The sequence below is a fragment of the Chlamydotis macqueenii genome, chromosome 1 (genome assembly GCF_036417535.1).
Source record: "Chlamydotis macqueenii isolate bChlMac1 chromosome 1, bChlMac1.mat, whole genome shotgun sequence".
Taxonomy (NCBI): Eukaryota; Metazoa; Chordata; class Aves; order Otidiformes; family Otididae; genus Chlamydotis; species Chlamydotis macqueenii.
The window spans coordinates 212,589,488-212,611,576 of NC_141556.1; the positions used below are offsets into that span (position 1 = coordinate 212,589,488).

At 43.7% G+C, this 22,089-nt stretch overlaps 1 protein-coding gene across 1 annotated transcript in view; it reads left to right on the forward strand.

Moving 5' to 3' along the window:
* The window catches only part of GUCY2F (guanylate cyclase 2F, retinal), a 47,249-nt gene extending 38,966 nt beyond the window's left edge, over positions 1–8,283 (forward strand). Inside the window, exon 18 of the mRNA XM_086743204.1 lies at positions 8,145–8,283. Coding sequence (XP_086599330.1) covers positions 8,145–8,283 — 139 coding nt within the window. The remainder of the gene's footprint in view (positions 1–8,144) is intronic.
* Positions 8,284–22,089: the final 13,806 nt, after the last annotated feature.

The window sequence follows — 22,089 nt, forward strand, 5'->3', positions numbered from 1 at the left end:
TAATTGCTTTGTCTCTGTTGAGGCACCCTGGCATGATGGGAGAGGATCCGTAGAGTCTCTACTGTTGCTGTTGCTGCTGTTGCTGAGGTGTGTCTCTGGAGGGATAAGCAAAAGTATTTCTATTCAGGCTCCTATTTGAAGGATTTCACCCAATACACTTCTAAATAAGAGATCATGTGGAGCAAACAGCAGCAAAAAGCGTTTGTTGTCCTTACATAGCTGGAATCATACAAAAGCATCACAACATTCCATAAATAAACTTTATATAGCGTACAACAAGAGTTATTCAGGGAAATCAAAGCATCATCTGGCTCATAGGTTTGATTATCCAGTGTTAGGACGGATGCTTTTTGTGTCGGAATTAATGCTTCCTTTTCAAATTATTTCTTTACCTCTAATACCACAGTAAAATAAAGAAAAATGAATGCTCTGGTCATGGCTACGGCATAATGTAGGTGAGAAAGAAGAATTTTTCTCTGAACTCTGATTGAGGGAAGAAAGGGAATGAAAGCCAGTGACTCATCTCCCTTTGAACAAGGTTCTGACTTGGAATGTGGTTACTCCGGCTGATACATTTAAACAAGCTCTTTTTGAGCAAGCTGAGGTTTCTGGTAGAATTGGCTGGAATGTTAGACTAGAGAATTACTGCTGACAGGAAAAAAAAAAACTAACTGTAACGTTCAGAAAGGAAGCAAATTCAGGCAGCGGCATTGTTTGACTGGAAGATGTGATTTAATGCATGACCCTTTCTTCCATTTCTACAGATTTAGGGAAAAGGTAGTTCTGAAACTGTGCTCGGGACCTGGCTGGCTTTGTGGATTGTATTCTGGCCTGCAGGCATGGCCTCAGGCATGGCTGAGATGTGCCCAGATGTGCCCAGATGTGCCTGGATGTGCCCGGTAGTTTCTCCTGTCTCACCCAGACAAGCAGGGAGGTGAAGGGCCTTTTGAAGGATGTTTTTGCAGACGGGTAGAGAGAGAGCAGCAATCTGTACCTCGACAGCAGGAGAAGCTGTCTAGGGTAGGTCCTAGCTGCAGAAGTTCATCTGAGGGTGTTTCTCCTTGGATCTGCTCATGCTTCCCTTGAAAAGAGAAGCAGAGGGAAGCTCAGTGATGAGCAATCTGAGCTGTCTAAATGGGAGCCAGCTTGAGACTAGGAAGGTTTTTACGACGTTGTACCCACTGCATGGGCTGGCCAGCTGAGATTTCTATCCAGTCAGGGTACGCTGCCCTCCCTCATGCCATCTAAACAGGTTTTCTCATTACTTATCAGCCCAGAAACTCTTTTCTGAACAACAGTGCTGAGGGACAAGAGGGAGAGTACTGAGGAGAAGTAATCTCAGAGCTGCTTTTAGCCTCCTTTGCTCCCCAACTGTTTCTGCAAAGCTACCAGCCATTTGAACTAAGAAAAACAGAGACCTACGAAATGTGGGTTAAAATAAAATAAACTGTCTCAGAAACAAGTAACCCCAGAGACAATCCTGACTGGTTTAAAGAGAAAAGTGTGTGGGAAGCAGTCAACGAAAGGGCTCTGGGGATGGTTGGAGCAGGACCACAGGGCTGAGATGTAACAGGCTGCCCAGGATACCTGAGCTTTGTGATGGAGCACGCATTGCTCCAGCATTTGGATTTGTGTGAGGTGAGGATAACAGGGAGAGAGAAAGGAGGGCAGAGAAGAGCATGTCTGCATCTGTATGACTGAGGTCTCAAGGCAATCTGAGCTGCAGTAGTTCTCACCAAAGGGTATAGAGTGAACAAGTCGTAAAGATACTCTATCTGTGGGTCTGAGCCCTTCCCCCTATAACTGGGAGCTAGAAGCTGCACTGTCTGATTAAAGTTGAAGTCAGCGACTTGTGTTTCCAATGCTCAGAAAAAAAATAATTGTAACACACCATATTCAGAAAAGAGAAGGCAAATTCCTTAACTGTCCTGGGATCTGACGTGCAGGACCTTAAAGATTTTCCCCTGATGGCTTGGGAAACAAGATAGTGGGAAGAGAGGACCTTGGAAAAATAACAGCTGACTTCAGACAGAGGGATGCTCTGAGATATTGGAGGATGGATCAGCCCTCTCCAGTTGCTCAGATGTTAGTGAGCTCAGGAGATATGTCAGTGCTGTTTGTACTGGATCTTTCTTGACAGGACAAGGCATAATGGTTTCAAAATAGATGGAGGCAGATTCACATTAGATATTAGGAAAAAATTTTTACAATGAGGGTGGTAGAACACTGGCCCAGGTTGCCCAGAGAGGTGGTGGATGCCCCATCCCTGGAAACATTCCAGGCCAGGTTGGCCGGGGCTCTGAGCAACCTGATGTGGTTGGAGATGTCCCTGCTCCTTGCAGGGGGGTTGGACTGGATGGGCTTTGAAGGTCTTTTCCAACCCAAACCATTCTGTGATTCTGTGATTCTTGTTATTTTGCCATGGATGAAGGTCAAGTCATTATCAAACAGTTAATACTTGTGTGAGCAGTGTTTGGAGGTGTAGCTCAGGCAATCTGATACTGTGACTAATCCTTAAATACCCTGGTCAGGTCTTCACCTTCTGAGGGTCACAACCTGCTGTATGAAACAGGTAGCAACCTCCTCCACTCCCCTGTGGATGAAGTCCTTCTGGGTGGACTCAAAGATCAAGGCCCTCACGCTTACCCACGTGTGGCTGAATTTTCCTACTGCTTGCATAAAGGGGCTAAAGACAAAGCATTCCTCTTCCCACTCCAACTGGTAGGATTTAATCTAGCATAGACACCTCCATCTGAGCTGGTCATCTTACACAACTTTTAGAGTCAATGCAGAGAAATGAGCACTTCTAGGTGTAGCTCTTCTGCCCCACAGAGAACATCTACTTTGGGATAAACCCCTGCTGTGGTCCAGCAGTGCCTGGCTCAGAAGACAGCCCAAGATATTTGGCTCAGGTGGAGACATCTCTGTTGCAGATAGCTAAACTGCAGGGAGATTAATCCCGTCTGAGTTGTAGATTCCCAGAAGAAGCCATTCCTCATTCAGCTCATCACGATGATATTGTCCTGGCTTCCCTGTCCTTGGGACCCAGCCCTAAAGGCTCCAGCACTTATGGGAGGGTTTATAACCAGGGATCAATATTTTCTATAAATTTTAAAGATGCTCCCAGAGCTGAGGATTTAGGCAAGGCATGGAAGGACAGCTTGGTTAGATATTGCCATTTGTAGGATAGAGTTGGCAAAAGAGCTGAAACTTGACTCCAATCTCCCTCGGGAAAGGCTGTAAAATTTGTGCTAAGCTTTCAGGGAAAACTGTCTGTCTCTAGGGACAGTTAAATAGGATTTCCATTTGGAAATGTGCCCATAGCTTTGAGAGCTGAGAGTTTCTGAAAGCAACATCCCTGGAAGACCAAAAGACACTGAGATGGGAGCTGAACTAACCAAAGGCAAGATCTTCACACCAGTTTTGTTCTGCTCTTCCCTTTGATGAATGAGGGGGAGGATTGGAGAAATAACGAAATAATTCTCCCAGGATTCATTTTATCTAATAGATTCAGGATAGAGCCATGATAGATATCTAATTTGTGCTCATCGATCAACGAAGTCATTCATCTTGTCTTGAGAGAAGTGTCTAAGATGTGCCAGGAGCCCTCTCAAAGTGCCTGGCTAGGCAGATTACAAAAGATGCCTGTTCCAGAGCAGACACCTGACTTCAGGACACTTAAATTAGCTAACCTCACCCTTTGCAATAAGTCGACCTGAAGCGATACAAGAGGGGAATAAATCAGATTGGAACCAGGCCCAATATTTGTTTTCCTTTTTCACACCAGAAGACGCTTACCTTTCACTCGGTCTCCGTTACGGTCTGTTCTTTATTGCAGATGAAACTGAACTGGTTCTTTCTCTAATGGCCTACATGTTCACTGCAGGTGTAGAGCTCATGGGTTACCCTCGGAAGAAATTGCAGAGTTCAAAAGGAGGAAAGCTGAAAAACTCCTTGGCAAAAGGGCCTAGATCTGAGGTAGTAGCTGTAGGACAGTCCCAATGTAGTAGCTCTGCTATTTAGTGTCTGCTTATGTGTTATTTGTCTGCACTTTGCTGGTTTTAGTTTCATGCCTTTTTTTTTTTTCCGAAAATATGCATTATTCTCTTAAAGTATCTCATTCAAAAGGTGCTCGGGACAGCAGCAAAGCTGTCTAGAGTTAGTAGTAGCCTTGTTGGGTTTTTTCCTAGCAAATTCATGACCTGTTACCACATTCATTCCTGGAAGACATCCAGTATTACTGTGTTTACCTGCAGTGTATTATCGATCCACTGGATGTCGATGTACACCATGCCAGGAAGAGCCCAGTCCATGGTAAACACAGAGATAAAGCTGGAGTTCAAGTCTAGAAGAATTCATGTCCAACTATTCTTGCTTTCCTGTAATGCATATCTCCTGCCTAGTGTAATCCCATATCTCATGACATGAAACAGGATGCAACCCTGTTATTCATCACTATGGCACCTACTGGTACGGGAAATAATTGTGGATTTAGGAGGATTTGGTCAGAATGCAGAAGTTGCATGGAGTATAACAGCACCAGTTGAGGTGCCTGGTGCTACCAGAGCAAGGCTGGCGTATAAGCATGGACACCCACACGCGTACATAGAGGGCCTGACGTCCTGTGAAAATATTCTGTGATTGTTTTTTAAAATAATATCTCTGAAAGCAGCAATAATGCTTCTACTCAGTCTCTGAACTTTTACTTAATTTCCACTTTCTTAGAAAAATGCAGAGGTGGATGAAAGCCCAGAGTGCATAGATCTCAGCTGGTTACAGCCACCTAAGATGCACCATATCAAGCTGATAGATTACACTAAAGACTAAAGCTCCATCCAATTTTCTCACAAGGATAAAACCCAGCAGAGCACTTTTGGCTGCGTTGCTCTTTCCCAACCACAAGTGTTAAAAATTCAGGGGGTGTTACTAGGCTGCTTTGTCTCCCTTAAGAGACTTTTAAATTTTTGTCTGAGGCTCTCCCTATTCTAGGAGCTGCATAGAAATACTTAATTTAAAAAAAAAAAAGATTTAAATATGGGACATCTTGTGCTTAGACCTGCATAAGCACTGCCATATGTGAGCACTCACTGCTAAATATAAGCTCCAAGGCACCGAAGACCGCCCTGCTGATCTACACCTATGAGCACAAACTACTCACTCCTCCAAGGCCAGAGACAAAGAAGATCTCTGACTTGGGTTTGCCGTGCTTGATAAAATGGCACGTATACTGACACAAAAACATTTAGCACATATGTCAGCCACAGACACAGACTTCTGCACTGCAGCAAGGCTGATTAGCAGCACGTTATAGAGAACAGAAGGTTCTTGTTAGCCCACTTGGCTCAATTCACGGGAAATAGCAGAAAAATCAATACAACATTTATACCTGGAGCTTTTCAACAGTCCTAGTTCAATCCTTCTTGGGTGCATGAAGCTTTCAATGGAGACAATTATGTCCTCAACAGCCACTTATTCCCATCTGCCTGCTTGGTGGTTTAGTGATGTTTCCAGCTAATATATCTTAGACATTTATGATGAAAAGGAATATGCCATCAGTAACCTTGTTTTTCCTTCATAGCAATAAAGGAATGCTGTACAAGGATCTCAGATGTAGTGATCTATAGTCCATTCACCCAGTTTACAGACCCATTAATCTGGGACTGTAAACTGTTAACAGTCTCACAGCGTCCTTTTTGCAATAAGATAGGGATCCCCATCTCAGAGTGTTTACATATTTTAGAGTATTCACCTGGCCTAGAGTCTAGAAGAAGGCCAAGACTCTGCTCCTTGTGCTCAGGAAACGAGTGACTGTGGACTCTGTTGTCCTTGGTGGACACCCGTTTCCAAAGAGCAGTCATAGTTCTGGACCGATCTTGATAAAATGTTCAGCAAATCATGAGGAACAGCAAAGTGCACCTCCAGTTACCTGAAGATAAACCTCTTGGCTCTACCGCTAGTGATCATGATACTTTGTCCAGTGGTAGGATCTGTGATCATAACATGGACCTACTAACCCATTCGTGCAACTGAGATTCAGCCCAGAGCAACACGGTTGTCAGAGACACAAGGCTGGCAGATGAACCAGCAGCTGAAGGCCACGCAGGATAAACCATGGCATCTCAAATACTGCTAGACAGTATCCTCAAGCAGCTGAATCCCACCCCTAGCATCTTACAGTGCTTTGGACACGAGAGAAAGGGATTTCTCTCTTTCCTTCAAGGCCCAGCAGAGAACTGTCCCACGGAGAGGTCAATGACTCCCTGTGATCCCCAGATTGATCAGTCAGAGTTCATGGCAGAGTTCAAAGGGGCGAGATTTCATCCCAAATGTGATTGGTAGCTGCCGTATTTATGGAGGGATCCACGGTGTATAAGTCTTAGTGTCACCTGTATTGCTCTTTGCTGACCTTTAGATATGTAAGCATACAGATAGTGTGTTGTGCATGGACAAAGGGCCACAATAATGGTGTGTACAATTTAAAACCATATCTATATGTGTACACACAACAACTTCTCAACTATTTCTCTTTTATATCTTTAGAATCACAATGGTGCTATTGGTATGGGTTAGAATTTTGTTCTTTTTGGTTTACACCAGCTGGAATGGTATTTTATTCTACTATACACAGTAAATTTTACTTCATATGATGCTTTATGTAGGACAGGACAGTTGCAGAGTTGAGATCTCCCTAAAGCCCTGCCATTCATTCAGCTTCTGGCCTTCTACAAGTCCTTGATGTTTGTTTTGTCTCCAAAACCCTCATTATGTTATAGTAAATCTGCGCCTACTGGCAGATGGTAGAATCTGGGCATCATGTGCACTTAGAGTATCATAGTAAATTATCCTCTTCAGCTCCATCACATCAGTTTAGTAGCCTGGATCTAGATGTAGGCTCTCAGTTATCCCAGCTCTTAAGTTCTGGTACTCAGCAGAGCTTATTCTCTCAGGAGCAGTGCCAGGCTAAGGCAGTGAAACCAAACCTGGATCTGAGATGGATGTCAGGACTTTCTGGTTCTCTGCCCATCCCATCTCAGGCTTGGTGAGATCATGGTCAGATGGATCCAGAGCAGCTGGACTTTCAGTTTTCTCATTGGTGGTGATGAATGACCTTAAGCCCAGAGAAGCCCAGCTGATTATCAGGGAATGTCTGTTACTACCAGCTAGGGGATTTATGAGGCTTGTGATGCACAGTTAGGAAGGTTTTTCAAGAGCAGCTGAAGCCCTCTGATTGTTTGTATGTAAATGTAATTTATGTTTGTAAAGTGAATATCCTTGGATGAAACGATATCCCTTTCTGGGCCCTTGAAGCCCAGAAGGCCAACTGCATCCTGGGCAGGTCGATGGAGAGGATTCTGCCCCTCTGCTCCCCTCTGGTGAGACCCCACCTGGAATACTGCATCCAGTTCTGGACCCCCCACCATAAGAAGGACATGGACCAATTGGAGAGGGTCCAGAGTAGGCCATGAAGATGGTGAGAGGGCTGGAGCACCTCACCTCTCCTGTGAGGTCAGGCTGAGAGAGTTGGTGCTGTTCAGCCTGGAGAAGAGGAGGCTCCAGGGAGACCTTATAGTGGTCTTCCAGTACCTCAAGGGGGCCTACAACAAAGATGGGGAGAGGCTGTTTGGTAGGGCCTGTTTTGATAGGATGAGGGGTAATGATTTTAAAATAGAGGGAGGTAGATTTAGATTAGATATTAGGAAAAAAAAATTTTAAAATGAGGGTTGTAGAGCACTGGACCAGGTTGCCCAGAGAGGTGGTAGATGCCCCATCCCTGGAAACATTTAAGGCCAGGTTGGATGAGGCTCTGAGCAACCTGATGTGGTTGGAGATGTCCCTGCTCCTTGCAGGGGGGTTGGACTGGGTGGCCTTTGAAGGTCCCTTCCAATCCTAACCATTCTATGATACTATGATTGTAAAGCTCTATGTGTCCTATTAACCCATGCAACAGCTCCAGTGGTTGTATAGTCTACTAGGACCACCACATTCCTGCAGTTCTCTACCAACATCCCTCCTTACCTGGTGCTTCTTGATGGCTTTGAGAACATCTAATGTTTCTGCTTTGTCTGACACAAAATGATGCAAAACGAAAGGCTATTCCTTAGTGAACAGGGTTGCTAACTCCTTCTCTCTTCTCTGTTTTACAGCCACAACTGGCCAGATATGCTGACCAGGAAACTGAAATCTGTCCTGAGGAGCACAAAGAGGACACTGACAAAAGCAACCTTTAAAGAGCTGGCGAGCATGAAGGAGGCTGGAATAAGTATTGAAGAAGATGAAATCTGAGAAGACCACAGCAAAGAACTAGTAAGGATGGACACCTTGAAGCCAACCCAGCAGAGGAGTTCACACCTACCATTTAATTCCCTTCCAGCCAAAAGCAGTATAAGTGATAAAGCCTTTTAGCTCTTGCAGGGGGTGAACCTGAGCAGGCAGATGGATCCTGACCATCATCTCTTACAAACCTAGTCACTAGCTCAGAGCCGTAAGTGTGCATTTTTGGCAGGGGTCCACAGGGGAGGAGAGTGATGGTGATGGTATCGCCAGCTCTCCATCAGCATCTGTCACAAAGATGAGCCCAAAGAATATTTTAGCTAGGTCTGCATGGTAGCACAAACATGTCCGGCTTGCACTTGGGCCTGGATTTGAACAATAATACCAAATGCTAAAATGGTTTTGTTGTTGTAGGAAACTGGTTTCATGAAAATCAGTGCAATTCAGAAGAAAATGGTTTTGACAACCCCAAAAAAAAACCATGTTTTACCCCCCCAACAAGGAGAAATTTTGAATCAAAATGTTTTGTTCCTTTATGTCAATTCAAGTTGAAACATTTTCTTTTATATTGACATTTCAGCTGCAAATGCCATTTTAATGCTATTTTCAAACTAAAATGACAGTTTTGAAATGAAACAGTTTGGTATGAATCAATATTTGTTTCCAAATGCCAAAATGTGATTCTGCTCAAAATGTCAAAACATGTCATCTTCCCAATTCCAGATCTAAACTGGAAGAACATTTTGTTTTGCTTTATGCATACACACATATAGCGTATCTAAAACGTTTTATGCTTTTCATCCCAAAGCAGGATGAAAATGGAACACCAAGATATTGGAAAACTGAGATGCAGAGAATGGCATTCTGCAGTTCCTTTAGCTGAGTAATACTAATAAGATATGAATTTTCTTTCCTGCGAAAAGTGGGGCTGAGGGAATGAAAAGTACATCACTTAAGTGGTGCAAAGCCTAAAACACATCACTCTTTTTCCTTCCCCATCTCCAAGTGGTCTCAGAGGCACTTGTCTTAAAAGTAAGCTTCCCATTGGGTAAAAAAACCTTTCTGCATTTGGCCTGTAGACACTTCTCACAAAGCACACTTCATCAAGATCAAATAATTTTGTTGTTGGCCACTTCTTTTTGCAGGTTTTTTACTCATTTTCAAAATCTGGCTTCTAAGAAACTTCTGGGAATTGTTGTTCTCTCTTCTGCAAGGCTGAAGAGAACAGCAGATACAGTATTTTAGTCAATATTATCACCAGAAGGTGCTCTTTGAAAACATGGAGACCTTTCTCAAGTTTAGTTGGAACTCTTCTCATCAGAACAACTAGAGCAGATTTTGATCATTCAGTTGATAAATAAGAGCCAATAACCACTCACCAAACCTTCTTTGGTTATTGCAAATATCTTTATGAAATAAAGCTAAGGAGGATATTATTTTCATGACTAAATCACCGTAGGAAGTATAAAATATGTGTGCTGTCAAAGTGAGAGCTGTCTGGAATGTAAACATCTGAAAAGTGAAAACGGAAGGGAAATTCATTAATGTTCTTTAAGAACGAGATTTTACTCTGTGGCACCTGGTTTTGCGACAAGAGATTTTGCTTATCGTGTGATGGGAGTTGATACTGCAGGTGGGACAAGTTGGCCCTTGGAAGACGTCTGTCTCATCTGGCTCATGCGACACCTGAGCTGTCAAACAGGGCTTAAGAAAGCTTTCACTTTCTACACTGTGCTCACCCTGTTTGCAAATTAATTCAGGAATAAAGTCCCATGGAAGAGACACGGGCCAGGTAATTCTGTCTAAATATACAGTTCCAAGGAGGCGTGTAATCTGGATTGGTCTGTGCAAATGTGAGTTTAAAATCAAACAATTTCTGCATAATTCATGTCTTTTCCATTATTTTCTCATGTTAAAAACTTTGATCAGTGCTGTTCTGTTATGTAGTGGTGTGGGTTCAGTCAACCTGACCTTACATCTTCGCTAAAGGGAATTGCAAGATGTGGCAGGCAGAAAGGATATCTTCTCTATGGGGGACAGATGATCTTTCCCTCTGCTCTTGGCATGATATTTCCATACAAGTGAGAGTTGCATCAATGCATTTTCCTTGGAAAGGCCTGTGTGTAGTCAAGACTGTCCTCCAGATGAAGAGAAATACCCACAATGATGTGCAAAAAGAGAATGATCTGGCTAAATATAGCCCTGTAAGGTAAGGACAGTCACCCAGACAGGTCTCCTAACAGTCAGTGAAGGAAACAGGGACTTCACAGGAGTGTTTCTTAGGCTCCTACATGTGGATATCTCTGTGTGTGGAGTGCCTCATCTCCTGTTACAGTTAGTGGAGACCAAGTCAAAAAGTCCAAGAAGTCTAATAACCCAGCTAAGCCTAAAATATGCCTTCATCTGGTAGCACAGTCACCCCTAAACTTCACTGACTATTGGCAAGGTCCCAGTTCAAGTAACGGGAATCTGGTGCATGCAGAGATACTCAAATAGAGTTATCTGTGATACGATTCAGCTGCCTAAACACAGGTGCTTAATGCCATTTAGGATGTCCTAGAGTACCTACAACATCCAGACAGAGCTGATAAATAAGAGACACGATCAGCTCCTTTTGCAATGGCAGCTGGAGACTAGACAGCAGATGCTAGGACCTGAAATAATACTAGACAGGCATGTTTAGTGAGATAGACCTTTAAAGTCAGGTGTCTTAGTCAGAAGGTGAATCCCATCCTAGATATCTTTGTTCAGATGGATGAACCATGCCCTAAAAGTACTTGCCATCGACTCTTAACAAGAACTGCACTGACCAGTTCAGATGGAGAAACCTACATAACAGATGACTAAAGTTAAGTTGGATGAACTTCACTGCCACATAGATATCATTACCAGTTCAGGGGAGGTGCTGGACTCCCTGATCTTTTCCTGGGGTCTGGAAACTCTGTCAGTTGGCTTGGCTACATGTGCTAACCCTCTTCAAAACACTTGTTCTTCCCAGCACAATGGCCAAGAGAAGGCTCCAAGGAGGCCTTATGGCAGCATTATAAGCCTTAGTGGCTTATGAGAAAACTGGAGACAGACTTTGGAAAAGGGCATATAGTAATTGGACAAGGGATAATGGCTTGAAACAGAAAGAAAGTAGATTTAGATTAGATATAAGGAAGAAATTCTTTACTCTGAGGTTGGTGAGGCACTGTCCCAGGTTGCCCAGAGAAGCTGTGGATGCCCCATTCCTGGAAGTGTTCAAGGCCAGGTTGGAAGGGGCTTTGAGCAACCTGGTCTGGTGGAAGGTGTTCCTGCCGAGGTCAGGGGGGTTGGAACAAGATGATCTTTAACATCTTTTCCAACCCAAACCATTCTATGATTCTATAATTCTATGATTCAATGAAAATGGATGTAAAGGAAAATACATATGAGCAGAAAACAAAATCTGTGAACTGACTTTCCCCTGAAAAACTTCTCATTGATCCATTTAGCTGGTAATGTGAGCAGGTGGGACAGCAACCTTCTACTTCTGCTGTACACCAAAAGAAACATTTGTAAATGCATGAGAAACAAACGACACACCTCTTTAACCTACCACTATGCATATATTCTCCCTTTCAACATCCACATGTGTGTACAGACATGTGTATTTGAGTTTGGGGGTACTCTTTTTTTTTTTTTATTTTGTACTTACCCACTAATAAATAATCTTTTGAGTGTTTGTTTTTCTTAGTGCAACATGAGGCAATTTAAAGGAAATTTTGGGTAGCCAAAACCTGAATTTTCCAGCTTACGACCATTTAAACAAGAGGATTTCAATCTGCCCTTCTGCACACAGTTTTTGGATTCTTTCTTCAGCTTGTAGTCTTCTAAAATAAACAACATTCTTTGAATTGATTTAAAAAAATAAAATAGTAGATCTGTGGGAAAGGGTAGCAGAGAAGCAAAGTTTTGATCACTGGCGACTTTAGTAATCCCAGGATAATTCTTAATTCTCTTTGAAGCCAGTGGTATTTTTCCCTCTTAATTTCAACAGGAAGAGGCCAAGGACTCATCCTTGAGTGTGATAACCTCTGCCATTAGAAAGCCATAAAGTATATTTATATTTTCCTGGCATTATTCTGTTTAGACAGGTTTAGGTTTACTCATGAGATTTCTTCCCCTACTGACTGTGATTACTGTATCAGGCTCTTTTCTTGTTATTTTGCTCCTAACCCTAGTGTTTGGATGTTGTAATAAGGAAGATGGGGGCTGGAAGCAGCACATGTGAATTTTGTATCTCCACAGCAGACTTCTCAGGTGATTGTGGACAAGTCACTTGGTGGGTTTCTCGGATAGTGAAGCGCACATTCTAGAAACCACTGTCACCAAGAACTTACCATGTGATTGCCGGAGGTTTTACCAGTAATATTATAGCGTGAATTTTAATGTAATCACGTAAACCCTGCTGAGAGTTGTAGAATATATATTTACGCACAATATACACTGTCTGAATATAGTTCATATTTCACACATTATTTTTAACAGTGAATTAAAACCAAATGCCAATAAAGATCCTTGGAGACCCATCCCTCCACCTGAGTCTTGTTCTCATTTGTATATTTACCTTCATCCCAGTTTACATTTGAGCTCTCAGTGGAGATAAGGTACCTGTGGAGACCCCTGTTCACATATTGACTCCATTATTCAGTAATTTAGACACAGATGAAAAAAAATCCCAAAATACACAAACCAGCAGCAGGACAGTCAAACAGAGGAGGTATGAGAAGATGTAGAAGAACCTAAGGAAGGTATGGAGCAGCCACAGCGTGGATGGGTGCCAAAATAGCTGCAAGGACCTATGTCTGGGAAAGTTTCCCATGACAGGGGATGCTAAAGTGAGGAGGTGGCAATATCACTCCTCACAGCATATTTCTCACTGGAAAACATCAAGGTGCTTCTCTGGAGTTTGAGACTGCAGCCAGGAGAAGGCAGGAATAGGGCTGAGGGTAAGTCTTCTGCAGCATTACCCTTCCTTGAACTCATGAAAATATGTTGTCCCTGTCCTGACATCTTCATGCAAAAACATCAGCACGTCCGCCTTCCCTGACGCTCTGGTTATTTCCCTTGGCGTTGTAGAGACGTCCTTCAGTGGTGAGGTCAGGGACAGCTCCACTGTCACTGCAGCAGGAGCCCTCCTTTCCCTGTAATTATCTGTCCTCACACCAGCAACGGATTTGTCCCTTTGTTGAGTCCATGGGACACATCAGGACAATCTGCTCCCTTCTGTCCATGCAACCCAGAACATGATCTGGCAAGGTCCTATGCACAGGCAACCCCTTTTTCCCCCTTCACCCACCTACTCACGCACTCTAACAGTGGTCATGAGATGGATGCAAGTCCACGTGCATTGCTGGTGAACGTGGGCCAAGGATTTTCTCCTGCTGGAGCCACACATCCTTGCACTCCCCTTCAGTCATACCACAAAGTTCTAGTGTGACTTTCATCACTGACCTCATTTTTATTAAAAATAGTTGTTTTAATAAAATAATAGATGGGAGAAGGCAGAAGAGCTACAACTCTTCACACTCACACTGAAGCCATGTGAAATTGTTGCCTTAGATAAAACTCTTGCAGGCACAACTCAGCCTGATGAAGAGCTATGGGACTGCTGTGTCAGCTTGTGGGGACAGTGCTCTAGGATACAGAGAGTTTCATGTAAGGGGAGGTTGGGTTAGCACAAAGAGCCAGAGGACCAGACCTCCCAAAATGCACCGAGAGCCATTCTATTCACGGATGATTTCCAGACGCCGGATCAATGCAATCCTCTCCTCCAGCTTTCTGCAGCTGGTGGGTGAGCAGCAGCTCATAGGGCTCCTGGGCCAGTGATTGCTGAGACAGGCAGGTGAAGCTTTTTAGTATTCATCCAACACTAGGATACACCCCCAGACTTCTTGAAGTGGCCACAGGGAAGAGTTCCCAAGCTGATGAAACCAGCTCCACGTTCTGTGCAGTGTACGCAGCACCTCACACTTTTCCTCTGATGCTCATTACTTTACAGCTGTTGGTATCAAATTTCATTCACCATCCTTTTCCTCATTCACTAGAGTTCCTCACAATCCTCCCCAAGCCTGACTTCATGGTACCTACAGATGTCAGTCTCCCTTGGTTCTCCTTCCTTCCTTGACCAACGTCTCTGAGCACCTCTAAATTCTGCAGAACAGCGCAGGACCCAGTGGGCGACTGCCAGGACCACCCACAAAAGTTGTTGCACAATGAGTCCTGATCATGCAATTCTCCTCTCTGGTTCCTGCCTCCACATCAGTCTTGATCCATGACGCTTGCCCTTCACTTTGTCATTACTTGGTGCAATACAGTCTCCGTTCCTGCACAGGACCTGCTTAAGATCTCATGAAAGTAAAGAACAATTTTGTCAGCTGGTTCCCTTTTATTGACTGCTTTCATTGACACATTAAAATAATTTGATTCAAAGGAATTAAATGCCCCTTTTGTCACTATCTCTTCTCAAGTTGGGGCTGTCCAGGAGCCAAACTAGATGGTATAGACTGCAGGCACAGTTATAAAAAGCTATACTACAGACTCTGAAAATCATAGAATCGTAGAATCATAGAATGGTTAGAGTTGGAAGGGACCTTGAAATGTCATCTAGTCCAACCCCCCTGCAAGGAGCAGGGACATCTCCAACCAGATCAGGTTACTCATCCAGACTCATTTTCACAAAGCTAGATATCTCAAACATTTTTCATTAACATAGGCAGAGAAGCTCAAGGAAAGTCAATATAGGGCCAAGGACAAAATACGAAATACGTTATATCTACGTGGCCCTGATGTCCAGATGAAAACCACAATATGATGGATGAAATCCCAGTTGGTCTCAAACTGAAGGGATTTATTAGCGTTGAGGATTTTTTGCAATTGTTGTTAGAGTTTGCCTAGTTGCAAATACTCTGCAGTTTTCAAAGGGAAAATGGTCTGCTTTTCTAACAGTTTGTTTGCCAGACACCTCAGCTGCCCATCTGCGGGGCTATCTCAGCTACCAACTCCAGCCTTTGGCTGCAAAGCAACCCCGGAGGCAGATGTCTCCGATCCAACCTCCACATCCAATTTCCTCCTTTATTTATTTTTTCATTCAAAAGCTGGAACTGAAATAGTGTTTCAAAATACCGAAATCCTGCAGGAAACCAACTGACCTTTCTCCACGCTCGTCAGAAAACTGTAGGCAGGAAGAGAAGGCAGCAAACAGACTCTATGTGGCTGGAGCTCCAGTCTTGAAGTCTCTGCTCACCATCCGAACGTCGTGTAGCACAGCACAATATCTGATGGCAGATGTACTGCAATTAACTGCTTTAATAACCATGACTTACTGAATATTTTTTTCTCTGGTAGTACCAGAGGGTTTTAACCATGTATGAAAGTCTGGTGGTGTACAAACTCCTTACACCTCTCTGCACGTGAGCGTTGCTCTGGCACGTTATCGCTTTAAAGAACAAACCTGAAAATTGTTAATCTGATTACTGCTGATGTTAAAGGAAGTTCAGGGTTGGCTCTGAACATGCATTTCATGACTCAGGGCTGTTTGCAGTAAGAAAGCATCACAAGAGCAGCGCGTTCCTTGCCAATCCTTGTTTTGAGCTGTCTGTGAAATCTTGGCACCGTGTCCCAAGAACGCTGTGTGGAAATAAAGCTTTTGTTTAACCTACTTGTGTGGGCTCCCTGCAGAGGTGATTGTCTGCCTGGCCAAATCTGTAACTCTAGCTCCCCAAACACCATCATCACATAGAAAGCACTGGAGGGAATAATCACAGGTTGTTACCCAAAGAAGGTGCCAAAGTTTATTCACGGAGGGATATCATAGAAGTTGGTCTGGTTGACTGCACCTGTTAGTACTGCAGCACAGTCAGAACAAGAGGGAAATGTGACCTAATACTCATAGTGGGTCCAAGCCTCAGGTCCAATCTGTAGGGCGACCCAGCGGACGCTGCTTCCTGGGCTATGGAGAGGAGGGATCAGCCTGAAAACCTTTTGCTCTCTACACCTACTGCTGTAGCTTTGTCCTGATGGCTGACCACTGAGAAGGGTGCAGACTGTCCTGCACATTGGTGTGTGTGGAACAGGACAGGAGATACGAGATCAGGTTAGGTTACAAGACAAAGATCTTCACTTAGGTGAGCCATGAACGTGCCTTGGTTATACATTTAGACACTGTTGTCCAGATGTGCCCAGTCAGCAGAAGACGGGCAGGTGGAAAGTAACTGAGTATAAAGAACAGCTGAGGAGTCCTCTGGCTGTGGTAGGACAGTCAGTTTTACACCCTGAGGCATCTCCAGCACATCATTCCCCTATATCTGGAACATCAGGAGGCTCTGAGCACTGAAAGCAAACCACCTTGCATGAGACTTCTGTGTGGCATTAGAAAAGGAAAAGCACAAAGGGATGCTCCTCAGAAAGCAATGGTGCCTGGCACCCTTCCCTGGCACTGGAGCCAGCTAACCTCCCAAACACCTAAACCAGAGTATCCCTAGCCCCACACGTGCCCTGAAATTGATCGAGGGGGTGCTTGTTGGCCTAGAGACCATCAGTGGCAGCAATTTAGCAGTTGAATCCAGCAACCAAGAACTGGTGACTGGTTCAGATGGAGCTACCATGAGACAGATAGGCAGACAAGTACCACCACAGTCACTGGACAATGTGCTATAAATGTTTGATTTGGACACTATGGACACCACCTCCATGTTGCTTAAGGATGCATGAGTCCAGGGACATGGTGTACTCATCCCTGTGCACGGCTTCAAAACACAATCCAAGGCAAATATGAAATCAGGATCACAATCTATAGAAGAGCTTGCAAACCTGAAGGGCTCCAAGGGCTGAAGGCTGTTTTCTCAAACTGGAAAGACTGTAGTTTCACTTGGAAATGCTGAGTGGTAAACGAAGGTGTTCAGACAAGAAGTTTCCCTGGTTCACTCCCCAGTAGAGACAGACAAACCCTTTCAACGTGAACACAGCCTGAGAAGCCATCTTTGCTGCTCTTCCCGCTGTAATAGGTCATCCCAAAGAGAAAAGCCTGGGAACACCAAGTTCAGGCAATGCCTCTCATATTTATGTACGTCCTGAGAGCTGCAGTGTTGGACGCACTTATCCTCGCTACCTCATGTCCAGGTGCTGGATGTGTTTGTAGAAGGCGTGGAGGGCTGCATGGCAAATCCCTCTGCTTTTTGCAGCTACAAGAGGAAAAGAGTGGAAATATGGTGTTGAGACCTTGCTGAACAGAAAAGGAACCCCACGAAGCAGCTAAAGGAATAAATCTCCTCCACACTTTCAGTCCAGGGTCACCTTTCTCTCTGTGCCCTCCTGCTAACGCAGACTGGCACGGTGTAGAGAAAAGCACATCCATGCTGTGGCAGTTATTTTTGTGCTGTCCTGTATTTGCTACAGAAACTGGTCCTGGAAAAACATTTTGCTCTTGTTTTTGCACAGCTCATCCAATTTCAGCAGAATTTATTTATAGAGAGGAAAAGGACACATGAAGAGCTCACTGGTCTCTCCAAGGTGGAACAAATATTTAATGATACTTCTATTATTTTCATGTTGAATTATTTTAACTGAACTAAATGTTAATACAATCACAGTACGGTGGAAAATCTTTAGCATTAAAAAACACCAGCTACAGCCAAAGACGATGATTAACTACCACTCACATCTGCAACATTCAGGTTCAAGATAGAATTCAGATGAAAACATTTTCTACCCTATATTTCAATGCCTATGCATATGCACATACATATATATGTACATATGCATATATGCATATATTTATATATTAAAAATATATACATATGCATACAATTAATCAGCAGCCATTCACCACCAGAGGGCAGGCAAAGTATACACAAATCAGTTGTCCTATGTGTTCCCTGCACGTCAATGAACAAATTCTTCCGTGGCCAGAAAGGTGTTGCCAATATTTTCTTTGACCCTCTCCAATGACTTTCTTACCCTGAATCTTAAGCCTTACAACAACCTCATGTGGCACAGTGTGCTGGCTATTTTCTTTTCTTTGTTTGTTTAGAAATTCTCTACTTTTTTTTTTTCAAGGATGAAACGAGTTGAGTTGGGGGCAGTTCACCACCAAGTAACCACAGTGAGTGTCACATGTGAAAGGTGAGAAGCTTCCTCAGTGCTGTGGCTGCAGGATGAATAGATATTGGCACATGTCCTGAATCCTAGGAAAAGCTTATTTCATCCATTGAGATATGAATTGTGCTAGCAGGAACATGGACCCTCTGGTTAAACTAGATATCAGACTAGATACAGGGAAGAAATTTTTTACTATGAGCGTGGTGGAACAGTGGCCCAGGTTGCCCAGAGAGGTGGTGGATGCCCCATCCCTGGAAGCGTTCAAGGCCAGGTTAGATGGGGCTCTGAGCAACCTGATGTGGTTGGAGATGTCCCTGCTCCTTGCAGGGGGGTTGGACTAGGTGACCCTTGAAGGTCCCTTCCAACCCAAACCATTCTGTGATTCTATGATTCTGTGATAGGAACAATGAGCAAAGAAGATCTTCTCTGTTTTTCACTCATGCTATGGAGAGGATAAAAATACAGGAGTCTTGACTCCAGAAAATAATTCCTAAGAAGCATGTTCCTCCAACTAGGAGATGCTTATGATATGGCACAGACAGACCTTCTACATATGATGGTTCATGAGATCTGTAAGGATCATTGTGTAAAACCCACTGCCTTTGACTTAGGGATAGTATAGTCTATCCCCAGAAGCTCCATCCTAACTTGTTAACAAAGATCTTTGCCTTTGTGTACAAGGAGATGCTTTATAGGGTTACAGAGGTTCCTTAGGGTAGGACTCCTGCTCAGGATTTTGCTCAGTGGGGTCATAGATGTCAGACCCTCAAAGCAGCAACAGAATGACAGAATCACTTGTAAAGTTTGTAACACATCCAGAAATACCAACCCTAAGTGGCTTCTCTCAAGGAAACCTGGAAAGTGTTTTAAGTTATTGATATGTCTAACCTGGGCAGGAAAGCTGGGATTTATACCAGCAGGAGGTATACCCACAACCAGCAAAAAAAAAAAAAAAATCAGTTCTTTGTTTCCTGACTGTGAGAGGGACTCATTTCCTTTAATTCTGAATCTATGTCCGAGTTAGTCACTCACCACTCCCTTCGTGTTCACAGGAGAAAGTAGGAGCTCCTTGTGAGTGACTCATCTGCTGGAGAATGAGATGAACCATGAGCAAGAAGGGCTTCCATTTCCCTCCATGAGCTGTGAAGGATATCAAGATCAGTGGTTCATTTGATAGATGCCAACCGTCTACATTTGATCAGAGATATCTCATCTTTGTCACCCATTACATCATTCTGGCTTTACAAATTTATGTAAGAAAAAGGAAACCAGGAATTTACTTAGCTCCTCAATGCTGCTGCCGTAGCTTCTTCTACTTGTGCTTGGCAGGGGGCTGATGATACGTGTTTGAGCATAATTATCTGTGCTTCTGTGTTCTCTGTGTTTCTGTCTTGCACTAATGCTCTATACTCCACATATAGTGCATTAAACTTCCTACTGGAAACGTAGCTGTTGAACAGCTCCAAATTTTTTTGCTGAGTGCACCCCAGCTCTGAAATCTAGAAGATGTTCAGCGTCAATTAAATTTTCAGTGTTTGGAAAAATCAAAGAGATTGATGAGCAGGATTAAAAGGACATTGTTTCCTTCGGGTTGTTGCCCTACGTCTGCTTTCTCTCTCCACTGAAATAACTCCAACATTCCCCCATGTCTCCCAATGTACCCCCGGCTTTATTTTTTGGTCTTGAGGGGTTGTCAGATGGGGCAGGTACCTTTCTCCTCCAGGAGTATGTTCCACCTGTAGCACTGTGCACCAGAACTGCCGTGATGTATTGTGTCAGCACAGCAAGGAGCACACTCAGGGATGAAGCCAGGGTTTAAATATTTTTCCTCCGTGTAACAAATCCAAAATACATCGTTGGGGGTGGGAGTTAGATTGTTCAAGAAAAGCCAACACACTGCACAGGAAGAAAAGATATTTTGGAAATAACCCAAAATCCAGCTGTAGGCTGTAAAAAAATAAAATGCTTTCAATAAGTCATGACGTAGTGATGGATCAAGGGGCTATGGGAAGGATCAAAGGGTTTAAGGAACATGACAAAAATAGAGCATTTCTAAGTCATTTCTTCTCTCCCTAGGATTATGATTGCAAATCTCTTTTTTTTTTCTTTTTTTTTTTTCAGTATTTGCCTGAAAAATCAGCGTAGAAGGAGCAAAAGACAGGGCAGATCACGCTCTCCATCAACTGGAGCGAAACTGTTTTCCACAAGAGCTGAAAATTACCTGCTTCATGATCAGCTTCAAGTCCTTGCAGATGTAATGCCAGTTGTAGCTTTCCTGCAGTAAGACACTACCTACCCAAAGTAAACACGTTAAAGAGGTGGAAAGAGAAGGCATGGAAAAAAGGGAAAAATTTTATTTCAATGGTGGTTGAGAGCTTAAAGTCACTTTCACAAGTTCTGAGTCAATAGCAGGGACTGAAAATGCCAGGAGGAGAGGCCAACTTTCCTCTTCATTCTCCTATCCAAAAGAAAATGAAAAGAAGGAAGAAGAATGGATGATATTTCATATTTTGGATGTAGTAGATCTCAAGAGAGAAACATGATCTTTAACCCCATTAGCTCAGAAGACAGAGCAAACTGTTCTGCAGCTTGTTTGGCACCACCAGATTCATAGGTCCTCCTGGTATTGCAGTGGCAGGCAGAGATAGGAGAAATATTTGCAAGAGAAACCGCATCAGTCTCATCCGGTTTGCCATTTCAAGATAAACCAGATTCGTCACACGGAGCACAGTTTCATGAACCTGTTGATAAAGCTTGGGATGTTTTCAAGGACAGGCTAGAAGATGCCCCTGGAGATGGCAGGGGGGATAGAGAAAGCCCAGAGATGCTTTAAAAATCTGAGTTGGATGCAGGCTGCTTCCGACCATCTCATCTGTCAGGACACGTGCAAGGCAGAAGGTGTCTTCCCTTATTTCTGTCTTCTTGAGATGCTCACTGGGTAACTTTGCTTGCAAGCCATACCTCAAAGTCTCACTGGGCAATGGTGTAAGTCTGAGGCCCACAGCTGTTGGAAAATAAAACCAGAGGACCCCAGAGACAATTCCCCCTGCCACAATCCAAACATAAGTTCTATTTGCCCCATTTCTACCCCCCAAAAGTGATGGGATGCTCTGCAGCTCCTGTGATACACATTTTCTTGCTTGGGAGTTTTACCCACATGTTTTCGCTCTCCTTTTTCTCCTACTGTCTCACTGCCCCGTGTCCCAGCAATCCCCACATCTGGCCATTGTTTCCTCCCCAGCTGCATTTGTGTTACCTTCTGTGATCTCTCACTCTGCAGAAGATGCTTATCACCAAAGTCACCTCATCTAAATCCTGCAGTGGTACCTGCTCACGCTGGGAGTTTCAACAATATCTGCTACTCCAAGCGATGTACAAAGTCCCTCAAGCACTCCAAGAATGTCTCAAGCACCGTTATGTGCATTTTACTTTCTTGTTCAATTTTCTAACACTACTTGTCTTGGCACCAAGCAGTACTTAGGGACAGACAGCCACCCAAGAGTGACAAGATGAACCAGAACTATGCCCATCTTGCAAATCATTGTAGCATGGACACAGTTGACCCCTTTGTAGCTAGTCACATCTGGCTGGGTGTGTGTGGAGACTCCCAGAAGAACTGGACATGCATTTTTTTCCCTGCTTTTTGGATGAATTTCACAGCTAATTGGGTTACTGGTAGCTGGTTTGGAGCTAGCT